The sequence below is a fragment of the Chelonia mydas genome, chromosome 3 (assembly GCF_015237465.2).
Source record: "Chelonia mydas isolate rCheMyd1 chromosome 3, rCheMyd1.pri.v2, whole genome shotgun sequence".
NCBI lineage: Eukaryota > Metazoa > Chordata > Testudines > Cheloniidae > Chelonia > Chelonia mydas.
This window is the reverse complement of record NC_057851.1, coordinates 186,276,380-186,290,894: the sequence shown is the minus strand read 5'-3', so window position 1 is coordinate 186,290,894 and position 14,515 is coordinate 186,276,380. Positions and strand designations below refer to the sequence as shown.

At 38.6% G+C, this 14,515-nt stretch overlaps 1 protein-coding gene across 2 annotated transcripts; it reads left to right on the top strand.

Annotated features, from left to right (window-relative positions):
• The first annotated feature begins 458 nt into the window (after positions 1-458).
• Positions 459-14,276, top strand: ETAA1 (ETAA1 activator of ATR kinase). 2 transcript variants are annotated; one of them, XM_037896031.2, is made up of 6 exons: positions 459-941; positions 3,414-3,551; positions 3,873-3,949; positions 7,285-7,403; positions 7,754-9,957; positions 12,671-14,276. In XM_037896031.2, the coding sequence occupies exons 1-6, from the start codon at positions 758-760 to the stop codon at positions 12,784-12,786; spliced, it is 2,838 nt and encodes a 945-aa protein (XP_037751959.1). In that variant the 5' UTR covers positions 459-757; the 3' UTR covers positions 12,787-14,276. The 2 variants fall into 2 exon arrangements, with proteins under 2 accessions (XP_037751959.1, XP_043399882.1); XM_043543947.1 differs by lacking the exons at positions 459-941; positions 7,285-7,403.
• The last annotated feature ends 239 nt before the right edge of the window (positions 14,277-14,515 follow it).

Below are 14,515 nucleotides of genomic sequence, written 5' to 3'. Positions count from 1 at the left end.
GTGTAAGGAGGGGGTAGTGGGAGGGTTGTGTAGGGAGGGGGAAGTGGAGCGGGTCTGTAATAAGGGGGGTAGTGGGAGGGGTGCATCGTGAGGGGACAGTGGGAGGAGTCTATAGTGAGGGGACAGTAGGGGTGTAGTGAGGGGTGGGTCTATAATAAGGAAAGGAGTACAGACTAACAGGGCTGCTACTCTGAACTCTGTAATAAGGGGGGCAGTAGGAGGGGTCTATAGTGAGGGGCGGGTCTGTAGTGAGGTGGTGGGCAGTGGGAGGGGTGCGTAGTGAGGGGATTGGTGTAATGAGGGGGCAGTGGGAGGGTTGTGTGGGGAGGGGGAAGTGGAAGGAGTCTGTAGTGAGGGGCGGGTCTGTAATAAGGGGGGCAGTGGGAGGGGTGCGTAGTGAGGGGGCAGTGGGAGGGGTCTGTAGTGAGGGGCGGGTCTGTAGTGAGGTGGTGGGCAGTGGGAGGGGTGCGTAGTGAGGGGATTAGTGTAATGAGGGGGCAGTGGTAGGAGTCTGTAACGAGGGGACAGTGGGCGGGGTCTGTATTGTGAAGAGGCACCGGCTCCATTAAGCGCCGCTTCGCTTGCTGTTATAGTTCCCTGCCGCGTCCGCGCGCCTCTGAGCTCGCGACCAATCAGACTCTCAGCCGAGCTGGTTGCGACCAATCCGGGCCGGAGTGAGCTCGAGGCGCCAGGGAAGATGGCGGCGGCGTGAGCGGCCGGTTGTGGGCCGCCATGCTGAGCCGCCGGGCTGCGCGCCATGGCTAGCAGACGGCGGAAGGCTGGTGACAAGCTCAGCCTCAGGTCCCCGGCCCCGGAGACGCGGAGCGGCGGCGGGAGGTGCAGGAGGCGGAGGGCGGCGGCTACCGGGGAAAGCGGCCCGGAAGATGGAGGGGCGGCGGCGGCCGTCACTGCCGATCCCAGTAACAAGAGCAAGGCGGAGGGTGAGGCCCGAGGAGCTAGGCCGGGCCGCCCCGCCCCGCATGGGGGTGACTGCTTCCCGCCCCCGGGTGCGGGGATACGGCGCAGCACTCTGCAGAGACGGGCTCCGCCAGTTTGAGTTACCCCAGAAGCCTGTGGGAACGGATCCCCAACGGCAGCCCAGGAGGGGCGCCCCAGCCGTATTCCCACAAGAGATAACCACTCCCTGAAGCTCCAGGAGCACATGGGGGACCCCCTCACCCTTCCATTCCGTTCTCTCCCTCCCCAACCATAACTACTGTCAGCTGTGCAAAGGCCCTACCGAGATCAGGCCCCTAATGCGCTAGGTGCTGTACGTTTAATGCAAGTCAGTAACTGCTAAGCTTCTTGTTTTCACGCTGCAACGGTTTGGGTGTGTGTATAAGGCATCAGACAGGTTGGCTGGCCCAAGGAGAGGGGGTGTCTCTTATTTCAAATTGCATCAGTTTGGTTCTCCTTATAAGATTCTGATGCTCTGAAAGAGCTTATTGGTTAATGGGGAAACTGGCCCAGTTAGCCTTGTGCTTCAGTGAATTGCAGCTGTCTGGGAAATAACCAGGATTTGTTGTAAACAAAAAATTTAAAAACTGGTGTTGGTGTTTGCACCATTTTTGCTTGATGATTGAATTGTCTTTTAAATTTACAGGCTAGACCTAAGCTTGTAATTTGCAGCACTGCCTAAACTGGGTAACTGAAGTTCAGTCACACAACACCCATACCCTCTGGTTATGTGAGACCCTTTTTCCAAAGAGTTCATCTGTCTCCTGAATCTTTCTCTCAACTCCGGGAAAGAATGGATTCTATCATAATTCATATATGAATACTTAAGCAGCATCTCCCTGTAGTCATGGAGCAGATCGTGCCATCAACTTCTAAGCAGAACATCCCCATCTGTACAAACAGGGAATCGAGTATAAAAAAACCTCATGGTGTGATCTGACTGCTAGTGACTTATTTTCATCAGTTCATTGTGTCATGCAGCTATAGAATTTTCTGCTGAAGTTCCATTTATTTTTTTCTCTTTTCTAAGTCAAGGTGCTTTCCGCTTTTCAATTTCAATGTTGTTTAATGATACTAAGCAAGAAAACATTTAAATAACTTCGGTCATGGTCCTGTAATTTATTCCATGTTCACACAGAGCCCCATTACCTTCAGGAGAACTTCATTCAATTGCAGAACTCATATGGAATAATTTGTAGGATTGGAGCCTAATATTTTTTAAATGGAGGGCAGTAGTGGAACGTGAGACACATGTTTGTGCCTCGACACCTCTCCCAGTCCTGCTCCTTGTGCACATTCAGTTCCTTCCAGTTTTGTCAACGCTGACCCAGAACAACCAGAAAGGAATGTTTCCTGCAGAGAAAGACAATCCTTTCTCTATGCTAATACCTCTGGATTTGAAACTTGAATGTATGATTAAGGATTTTCTCATTTTTAAGAGGTCACAAATGTTGAAAATAGACTGAATTCTAACTATAAAACATCTTTTCCAAAATCAAATATATTTAAAGTTAGTAGCGTTGTCTTTTAAAATTCCTTTATCTGTAGGCTGCATCCACACTGCCAACTTCATTTCAAAAAGGCAGGTGCAACAAATTGCGCTTCATGTACTCTGTTTTGTTTATTTCACTGGAGTCATAGCTAATCATGGCCGACTGTCTTTACACACCCATGACCTGTTTTTATCCATTATATGTGAAAATGCATAGTGATTGGGGATTATAAGCTTCCCTACAGGACAAGACAAAGGGCACTCTAGAATTACCTTAATGTTACAAATATAGGGTCAGATTTTGGGGTTTGGTTGAACTGTACACAGTGTTTGGGGGCAGTGGGGTGGAAAACATTTTCCCAGTCCTGGAACTGCCATGCACAGCCAGTCTCCAGGGGTAAGTTAGAACAGTCCTCTGTTGGCTGTTCTAACTTACGCTGACAGCTAATGGATTTGAGGGGTTAAAATTGTAGCCAGAGATCACTACAGTGTAAGGTCACAAAACTCCTATCCCAGTGGAGGGAAAGAAAAAGAGGGAGGAGCCTCTTTTCTAGCAAAAGATCTCCTCTCAAGTTGGTAAGATGACTTTTATGATCAGATCCCATTGGTGGGGCAATGCACTATATTGACCTATTTGATAATTTTCATTCTTACTGCTAGGTGCTGAATATCTTGCTTTCTGTGTCCTGCAGTGCATTTTGAAAATGGATTTACTGTTCTGTCTGCACTAATGTAGCTGACAAGTCATATTCTGAACTTAATATGTAATGATGAAAAATGTAGTTTGTCTAAATTGAAAAATTGTTAAGGAGTTATTGTATATAGTTTCTTTCATCTTGCAGGTTATAAAATGTGTGCACTTGGTCCATGGGATCTGTTTTGTGTATTTTGAGTTAAATTCAATCATAATTTTTTTACTAGTGCTAATTTCTTATATGGGAAATCTTACTTTATGTTCGCACAGAATCATGTTTATATAAGACTCCGAAGAGATCGTTAAATAGCAGATCAAGGTTACCTACCTTCAGTTCTCCAGCCAATGATACTGATATACAACAAGAAATTTTTTGGGATCCTCATTCGCCAATTACACACAAACTAGGTAACTATTACCAAAGAGTTCTTATTTCTAGTGTGCTTTTTAGAAAGTAAATGACCATTTGAAATGTACAGTTGGATGGAGTAGACTGTAGATGTTTGAACTTTTTTTTTTTTTTTTACTACAGAGACTCTTCATCAGTAAAATCCATTTTTAATGCCATTTCTTAGTATGGCTGGCTGGCTTTTTATTGACATCATAGTAAATACTGTGATACCACACTTAATATAATTTTGAATTTAGCAGCTGTATGTGAAATGTTTCTACCTGGGAAACTTGGGTTTGTCATGTTTGACAGTTTATACAAAGGTTTTTCTTTTATAGGTAATGAAAGAAAGAAACAGGCTACCAGTAGATGTACAGTTGACATTTCAGATATTGTTAATCGTATTGCTCCACAGGTAATTATAATTTCCTCGAGCAACACTTAGTACTTTATGCAAAAATCAAAGGTTAAAAATGATGCTGTAGTTGCCTGTGCCTGCAAACCAGGGGAAAAGGCAGTTGGTTAGTCTCCATAATCTCTTTCTCATAGTAAAAGACTGAGATTCTTAGTTTTTCTAATATTTGCATTAGCATATTTGTCATGTTGAATTTAAAATCACAAGTATAACATTTGACTATTTTGATTCTTTTTGTCAGATCTTTGACTTCATACGTTCATTTTTGGGGTTAAAAAATTACCCATATGACATTCAGTGCAGAAATTTGAACAGGCACCAGCCCCAATTTTTAGAAGACGTTAGCTTCAAAAGGGGTGATAGTGATCCATTTCTTGTAGAAAATGCAGTGGCATGTTCTATTTCAACCACTTTTAGTTTCAAATGTATAATTTTAGGCATATTATATTTACTAGGTGGTTCCTCTCCATTTACCGTGCTAACACCATGCAAGTTACCATAGCTTTCAGTTTTTTGTGCCCTCCTTTTTGTTAAATCATAGTGTTCTCTGCTTATGGTTGGTTCTAGCTTTCCAAACACACGTCCATGCCATACCTGTAAAATAACCTAGTTCTCCAAATGATTTAATGTGTTCCTGGATTTAGAAACTGATCCTGCTCCCAGATAGAGTTCTGAAGTAACTTGGAAGAGTTACTTTTTGCCTTCCTTTTAGAAGTTCAGTCTTTCCTCCTTATTTCTCTTGTGTAACTTGCTTTTATTCCTTCCCTCCTTTTACAACGTTCTCAGTTTGTTTCCTTGCCTTGCTTCCCTCTGCCATCTCCATTTTTATTTTTCTCTTTCTGCTGCTTTCTTGTTTTCTTAGATGTACATTCTCCTTTGGACTACTTTGCCTGTTGAAGCCAATTATGTTGCTCAGAGGCCTGCCCTTGGGATAATTTTTCAGACTCTCCATGCAGCTCAGTTTGTTAAAATAATATTTCTACAATTAAAATTAAAAAGTTGGAGCAGCAAGAAAATGATACAGCTTGCAGTTCTCTGCTGGCCACAGACTCTCATAAAAGGCACCATCAAGTCTGAATTTCCTGTGAATGCAAAGTTACAAGAAGTACAGTACAGTAAAAGATAAATTTTATTATTCATATCTTAAACAAGTCTGAAATAAGAATTTTAATTTTGAGTGTCTTATAATTGGTGGTTGTAAGATAGCCAGCACGTTGCACTCTTGGGGTTAAATCCTCAGCTGGTGTAAATTCACATAGCTCTATTAAGACAGTGTATAACAGGTGAGGATGTGGCCCTTTACATTTAATCTTGTAAATTGGCTAGAAGGAGTAGCTCACATAATAGATAAAAGACAGTTAGTGGCAAGCAGGAGCTTGCAGAATTTGAGATTAAAAAAAGAATATCAAAATTGAAGTCAATTTAAATTTGTATGTCAGATTTGTTTAAATTTTTGCCATTTCCCTTTGAACATTTTTATAAATTATATCCTTTTGTGTATTCCCAACATCTTTCTAAAGGTACATAATGTTACGTTATTTGTGTAAATCAGATTAAATGAAAGGATGGTCCAAGCTCTAATATATGTATACACATTCTCCCTCATTTCCAGTTTCTGAATACCTTTTGGCTTTGATTTCTTAGTTACATTTCTAAAAAGCAATATTCTTAGATAAATCGTTCGTATTCTGCTAAACATGAATGGGCTTTCAAGAATACTTTGTTTTTTTATACTTTGTTTATATCTAATGTACGGAATTTTAGTACAGTTTACTGATGTAAACTGACTATAAATAGTAACAGTTGAGTGACTGTTAATCTTGTCAACTTTTTATATTGGTGTTTAAACTGGAAATCCAAAATCCTGGAAATATAGTAACTGTTAACAATTTAAAATACCTTATTCATTTTGTGTTGCCATTCCAGTCTTATTCCTTTTTATTTGTTGTTGTTGAAAGAAACAATCTAACCATGGAAAGAAGACAATGAATCTTATTTTGCCCCTAAAATATGAATTATCTTGAAATAAAGACTAGCAAAGTGCAGGAACCATACAAGATTAAGATGAGGAAAGACTGCGCAATAGCATTGATATAATTAAATTACTTGATTATTCTAGTAGATGAAGTTAGTAATGTCTGTTTATAATCCTAGTCAGTTTTCATGGTTGATGCCAGTGCACCTGTGTAATTGTCATCCAGAGCCTGGAATTTGACAAAGTAAACAAGATGCTATTCTAACAGCTGGGCCATCTTTTACTGAAGCATAAGATCCATAAGAAAATCTGTCTGTTTCTGACACAATTGGGTAATCTTCAGCAGGCAAAAATATGCCTACTATTTGACACCGTTTAAAATGGTTTCTGTATTTTGAAGCAAGAGCATAATATTTGAAAAAAAAATCATCTGGGATTTGAAAGTCATTATCAAAGAAACAATTAACTGTGCCTCCCCTTTGGTGGTATAAGTTATTGCTCTCTCTTGCACCATTTATGGCCCTGCCTTGGACTGCGGCTTCTTATTCACACTTTTTGACAGTGTGTGGATTACCTTTTGCTGGTACCATCATTTTTCCCTAAAATAAAAGCTCTTTTCCATTACTGGCCAGTAAAACTTGAGCCACTTCCTCTGGCTTATATACAGTAATTCTGCATCTTCATTCTTTTTTATTGTTGTTTATAAGTATCCGTGGATCACATTCACAGATCTGTATAGCTAAGAACTTTGAGAGAGTTCAGATGCAGATCTGAACTTTAGAGCTCTGGACCAATTTTTATTTAAGTTCTAAATTCTATTTATTTCTACTAATTTATCTGAAATATCTTGTGGTGGTGGTGTAATGGAAGAATGCAAAACTTGCTCCTGTTCAAGAGACTTCCTCAATATGATTTTCTGAATTTCTGTAATTTGTCAGCACTGTTTTAATAGGTAAACAAAGAGAGCACATCTTAGGTAACTGTCTTAGTAGATTAAAATAAAGTTTGCTAAGTGAACATTGCAGAATATTTTATTGTAATCATTCGCTTTGGTACTTTGCCTGTTTAATATAGTAATATCCTAAACTAGGTCCAGACACAAAGTTGCACCACTTTATTTAAAATTGTGGTTTTTAAACTGGTGTAGTTAAATTCGTTCAACTTTGTCTTTGAAGTCTTACATTGGCTTAAACCTGGTTTATGTTGATTTAGCTTGTGCCTTTAACTTATAGCCAGGTTTGTACCAGTTTAATCTGTTTTAAAACTGATTTAAATTAAACCAGTGCAACTTGTGTGTATAGGGAAATCTTTAATTTAAATCAAATTGCTAAGTAGTGCCAATTTAATCTTAATTGTTCAGGATGAAAAACGAGGCTGTTCTGAGGGATCTCTTCTAGGGATGTGGATTGGTGAGGATGCTATTCCCTGTACACCTGGAGTAGTAAAAGTGAGAACTAGGACAAAATTAAATGGTACACGGTAAGTTCAAATTCACTTTAGCTTATACATCAAAGAAGTTGTGCTTTCGTGTAAGGGAAGCAGCATTTCATTGAATCCATGAATTTATGGGATTCATGAATACAGTCTGTACATTATCAGAGTCAATACATGGTAATACTTTTATCTTTTACTTTGTAATCTTTTAAAATGGCATGGTCATTGGTTGCAGTAAAGGGATATACCTTGACAGTTAAATTAATTATATATGTTTTGTTTAGAGATTTTTAATCATATCCTATGTAGTTACATTTGTTAAACTAGAGAGTAAACTGGTTACACTTTGCAAAATATTCTTCAGTATTTGACTTTTTTTCTGTTTTTCCATTTAGAGATCATAAAATAAAAAATACTGAAGAGGAACTGATGAAGTTGGCTAAGCAATTTGATAGAAACCAGGTAGAGCTAGATATAATCCAGGAGCAAGATGGTCAGTGCAATGGTTTTATTAAGACTACTTCAGAGGCAGAGACTTTAAATAATTATAAAGATGATGCACAGATGAAAAATCTGCAGTCATTCCTTGATGAAGATTCTGAAACACCTACTGTTCTGTCCTTGAAGCCAGTTAAAGAGAGCACTGGCATCCCTGCTATAGAATGTCAAACTAGCAGCCAGAAGTCTTTAGACCTTGAGGCCGAAGTGGCCCTTAATGCCCTTTTTGATTGCTCTACCCAGAAATGTAGTGGACAGTTGAGCCAAGGCCTATCAGCTATTTCCCTAAACAATAGTTTCCATGAAAGCAAAAGCCCCTTGGTGGAGGAGAAGCACACTTTTAAGGAAAGTACAGTAATCAAGCAGCACATTGCTAAAGAGATATGCCAGAAGCAAGGTTCAACATGTGCATCAGAAAGTGTGAACCAGATTGCAGCTCCAGAAACTAAGAATATTCCTTTGCTGCCAAAACAGAGTTTAACATCCTCTAAGATAGAATCATTGATCTCTAGTAAGCCTGCTGAAGTAGCTCATGATGACTTTGATGATTGGGATATTGACTTATTGGCAGATGATTCCTTTGTAATGCAGATTACCCAGACACCTAAACTGACTAGTACTCCTGAAAAAGCTTTATCAGCTCCTAAAAAGCCAAGCACACATGCTTTCAATGGCCTTAGTAAAACTAAGGAAAGAACAAATACTTCTAATTCTGTAATTGGTGTTAGTTTTTCATCCAAATCCAACAGTATTCAATATGCACCTCTGAAACAAAATAGTAAAACAATACAAGACGCTGCAAAATCTCTTTCTTTCCAGAAACCAAATAATGAGATGGAAAATTCAAAGATACAGACTGGGTTTTTACATGTGGAGCATGATGTTAAAGCTTATAAGAAAAATTCCACTTGGAAAAGTGCCCAAAACAAAGTTTCTGACTATACTTCTCTTATTTCAGTGCAATCTGACCTTAAGAATGGAATGGAACGAATTCAGCCTAAATGTGGTCCCACCAGTTTTCCTGTAAAAGGATCCTCTTCCATCTTGATACACTGTAATCCTCATAGAACACAGGCTGGAAAACATGGAAATAACAAACACAATATTTTCCCTCAGTCATCCATTTCTACTAATGCGAAGCCTAATGATCTAGTGAAGGTGGTGACCTGTACTGGCGTGGCCGACCTAAAACAAGCTGAAATGCCTAAGAAATGTCCTGTGTCATTTGATGATTGGAATGATCCTAAGTTTCCTGATGAAGTTTTAGATATGTTTTGTGAATCTGATAGTCTTTGGGACACAAACTGCGAAGATGATAATTTGTTGTATCAGGTGTGTGATGATGTAGAAAAACAAACTCAGAACCAAGACATTAGACATGGAAACAAAAAAGCAATAATTATAAAAGGAGCCAGTATTACTTCCAAATCTGATGCTGATAACAGCTTCACAGCATCTAAGAAAGGATTGCCTAATCACCCATTGGCACAAAAAATCAGTGCTGACCAGGACACCAGCTCGATGGGCACTCCTTGTACAAAGCCCTCAAGGGTTACAGACAGATTAACTACATTTGGAAATGTAGTGAACTGTACAAATTCTGCAAATCCTATAGCTGTAATGGCAAATGTTCCTATACAACACAGGTATACCCATTCCCAAAACTATAATAAAACTGCTTCTGCAAATACAACCAGTGTTCCAGGAAAATGGTATCGGTCTAATTCTGTGCCTGCAGGAAGCCTCGGTTCTGAAATTGATCCAGTTAACATAACAAATAGATGTGCTAATGCTTTTAATGGGGGCTGCAACCAAGATCTTTCACACAACACAGGAAAGATACAAAATAACAGTTGTATGAACAAAATGTCAGTTGTGTCTTCAAAGTTTACATTTAAAAAGATTAACAATTCCCATGTTGCTGTTCATGTGGATCCTAAAAGTATATGTATAGGAGGCACTTCTGGAATCAAAGTTACTCAGCAGGGTTTAGAAGAAAGCAAGAATCAACTGAACATCCCTTTGGATGGGAAGATTAAAATTAATCAAAAGCCACCTTTTAAGAGGCACCTTTCAGAATCTCTGGCAGAGACGACAACAGGTATGTTTCTTTTTTATTACTAACCTGGGGGGGGTGAGGTGTTAAATCACATCAAAGGAAACTGAGTACTATAAGCTTTGTATGGTATTGAAATGTTCTTTATAAACTTAAGTATTTGGTCTTCTCAAAGTAGGCATGATGAGACAATTTTAAAATAAACATTCTTACTTTTCCTTAAGTTAAGTATCCTCACACCTTCTTGTCAACTGTCTAAATGGGCCATCTTGATTATCACTACAAAAGGTTTTTTTTCTCCTGCTGATAATAGCTCATCTTAACTAATTAGCCTCTCACAGTTTGTATGTATGTATGATTATATATATCTTGCTATATGTTCCATTCTATGCATCTGATGAAGTGGGCTGTAGCCCACGGAAGCTTATGCTCTAATAAATTTGTTCATTTCTAAGGTGCCACAAGTACTCCTATTCTTACTTTATCTTACTCTTTTTCAAAAATGAAAATCTGTTTTGGAAAACCTCCCTTAACTTACTATATTTGAAGGAATACGCCCCCCACCCCCACTTTTCACTCATTTGCCAAAATACTTGACCCTACCTATAAGTGCTCATAGGGTCCAGTGTGTCTTGATGACACTTCTGAACATACCATATTTCAGCATTGCCAGAATGTCTCACCGTTTGTCAGTCACTGTTCTCTGAAGCTTACGTTTGATTTTAAATGTGAACTGCAAATTAAATGTCAAAACGCCACTTACTTCAACCAAGATTTTTAAAAGAGACTATTGATTTGGGATTGCTAAATTTTTGGGTGTCAAAGATTGGATACTTTAAAGGGGCCTGATTTTCAGGGGATGAGTGTAAGTGTCTCAATTTAGGCACCTGAAATTGGCACTCCAGACACTAGTCACTTGGGAAAACCTTGGCCTGCATCAGTATCTGCTCTTTGCACAAATGTGCCAGTGAAGTGGGGTATTCACCATGTAATCTAAAAACTTACATTTTCCTATCTGTTCCCAAGTCTGTCAGTTGGTTTCTACTGGTTGCTGATGGGGGAATGGGCTAGCTGATTGGCTCTCGTATCATTGTCCCCAAGCCTATTTAAGCTTACCCAGCTCTTTCCAAAGCTTCTTGCTGCAAGCACTGATCAGTTACTAGGGAAACATGCTTGGGCATGGAACCAGCCAACAGTCAGTTCAGGATTTTAGTTCACTGCATGGCTTTGTGAAGTTTCTTTTCAATATGAAATGTTGGTGAAGCTGAACTACTGATGTTTTGTTTGTAGTTCACCTTTAAAACATACCGTGTCAGTGCAGAAGTTCAGAAATCACAGCTACAAAAATACCGAACTCTCACACAGTAACAAACATCATCTGCATTTGGAGGTATCTGTACTTCGCCAAACCACTGACTCACTCAAGTAGCGTTATGGATTATTTTGTTTTGTGTCATATCTTCCAGTCCTTTTTTTTTTTTTTCATACCTGGGACAGCGGGTAAGTGGGAAGTAGCAATCTGCGAAACTGTTACAAAAGAGACAAAAAACCACACCACCCAAAAACTATTAGAATATGTTCTAGAAGAAAATTAATGGAAATCTCAGCTCCTTGATGTCATTGGTTGACAGCACTGGTCTCCAAAACAGTGACCGGTGAATGCTTCAATTACGTTAACACTTAGCAACAAGGAAATCTTGTCTCCTTTTACTAGGGAATTGGTGTGAATTACTATATTTGCTTGCTGCAACACTTTCTGGTTTACCTTTTTGGAGAGTTAACCTCAAGGAATAAATAGCTTTCCTTGATAGTAATGTTTGGACTTATTGACAGAATACATTGGTCATTAAATATAGGAAATATCTTGTACTCTGTGGCATTGCTTTCAGTTCTTTTTGGGTGGTAGTTCTGTATTTTAATCTAAATTTCCCATCCTCACTGAAAGGATAACAATCCATCTCGTTGCTGAGCCTTTAACCACAGATACGTATAGAGTTTGGCAAGTAATCTCTCTCGAAACTTGTACTTATATTTTTACTCACATATGTAGTTGCCTTAACTGACTTTATGCCCTTCGTCTTATTTCTCTAAGGTGAAAGGCCACATATTCCAAGCTATGTTAATAGGAAAATAGCATCATAGGTGAAATCCTGGTCATACTGACTTTAGTGGGAGTTTTTCATTTGATTTCAATGGGGCCAGAATTTTAGTGCATGCTAATTTACTGCTCTATAGGAAAACACATAAAATGTTATGCTTAGCTATCATGTCCCTGTCTCCTGTTTTTTGTTGGTTTTGACCTTATTTCTATCCCACTGGTCCTATCTGTTTTGACGCCTGTGCTATACCTGACCCCTGTGTCTGTACAATCTGATACCAGTATCTCTACCTAACCCGCTTGGATTTAGAACCCTTTTCACTCCAATAGCCTTAACTTTCTTAACCCATTGTAGTCTATTTATTGATTTCTGATGTCATAAAGTTCAATTGAAGGGCAGCAGTAAAATTTCCTTTAAGCAAATGTCTGCTTCCCTGTACATTGGGTAGTAAGTAGCCTTCAGCAGCAATACAAAGGTAATGTATCTTTCCACTTCCTGCCTTAAGGATGGACTTTATTTTATAGGCCATTTTTTAACTTGGGTTCCTCATTTGTCAGTACAGTGTGTTGCTACCATTATCTTCAGACGCTGAACACAGACAACTAAAAATACATACTGAACAAGTTTGAAGGCCCCTAATGCATATTTTATATTCGCAGCATTTGTGATAGAACAGAAAAACAGAAAATGTTCTCAAGAAGAAATTGAAAGGAAAAAACAAGAAGCTCTTGCTCGAAGAAAATCCAGAATGCAAGCATTTGTCAAAGATACTTGAATTTGGTCTGGATTTTTTTGCCTTTTAATTAGTTGGGTAGGAAAATTTGTAATGATTGTAATAAAGACTGAACCATTTTTAAAATTCTGCCTGTGATGCTCATCTTGATCTTGTTTACTTGACTTCTGTGTGAGAAATTGATGCTGGACTATGTTAAATTCATTAAATTATAAAAAATAGGTTACGGTTGTAAACAGTTTCCTCCAAGTGTCTTAATAGCCATTACAATGAAGTTCAATATTGTGTACACACTGGTACTCTCACATGTTGCAGTTGTGTGGTTTAAAATTCACGTGAATAGTATTTAAAGTGCTCAAAAAATGAATACTGCATAAAGTTCATTCACGTTTCTGTTGTTTTTCTTTGTTTCTCAGTTACCAGCAAGATTTTTTTTATCTATGAAGTGAGTAGGCTCAAACATTAGTGTGTGCGTTTATTATATCTTTGTGGTTCTCAAACTGGTTTTGGTAAACTTGAAACTAACTCATGGAGATGAGAACCTAAAAATTCAGCTGTCAAAAGATGAAGTTAGTGCACACTGATTAGAACAAGTCCAGCCCTCAGATTAGTGGAAATACACACAGTCTGGAGAGTCTATTGTCAGTCTGCTTCTTTTAAGTGATGGACTAGTATACATGTGGTAAAGAAGGAACCTAGCATAGCAGCTAGCTAATCTGTAAAATCAAGACGTTGTATTGAAAAAACACACTTTTTTGTTTCTTCCCTTAAGAGTTGGAGATATTGTTTTCCTGGTTACCATTTTGAAGGGGTTCCTGGTTATGCCACCCATCTTCCAAAAACAAGAATTATGTGGTTAATTAAAATGCAGCTAATGCTACTTTACTGACCCATCAAACTGTGTAGGGGAAAATAGAATCTATTAGGCCAGATCCTCAAATAGTGTAAATCAGAATAGCTACACTGACTTTAATGGAATTACACAGGGTTTTTTTTGAGTTAATGATCTGGCCTGTTGACTCTTATAGGTATGACTTCATTTGGTTAAATGTGATTGGAATGAACTACACAATGCAGAAGATTGTAGTACAACTGCTTTAATCAGTTCAGTGTTAAAATGCCTGAAACTTCCTAACTATATTCTCAGTTTGAAATAGATTTTTGGTGTAACCCTTGGCCAGTAAAGCACTTAAACATGGTGGATCAAATGCTATCCTCTTCCTTATTTGACCTGATGAACTGGAGTTTTGAGGCTCTGTTTCAAGTGATACATGGTGAATGAGTTCAAATTGTAAAATTACGTTTGGTTAAGCTGGTAGGCATGTCACAACAGAAAGCTGCTTTCAGTTTAAAATGTTTTGATATCACTTACAACATTATGAAAAATTATTTGATCTGATTTTGTAAATAAATTTGAGTGCAGCCAAAGGGTCAAAAAGTCTTCATCTTGTGTTGACTGTGCTTTTGGTTTGTAAAACTTACAAATGTAAATATTGTATATTTGTAAACCATTATTAAACTTGCAATTTTTACATCTCAGTATTCTATTTTGTTCTGTGATTGGGAAATTGTCAGGCTAAAAGTAAATAATTTTAGTGAAGAATGTTCCAAAGCATGGAAAAGAAGGAAGGCTGGTCTTGTGGTTAGAACACTGGACTGGGAGTCAGGAAATCTGAGTTTAATACCTGATTTTTTTTGTCATGAATTTCATCTGTCACTTTGGGCAAGTCACTTAATCTTTCTGTGCCTCAGTTCCTTATCTATAACATTG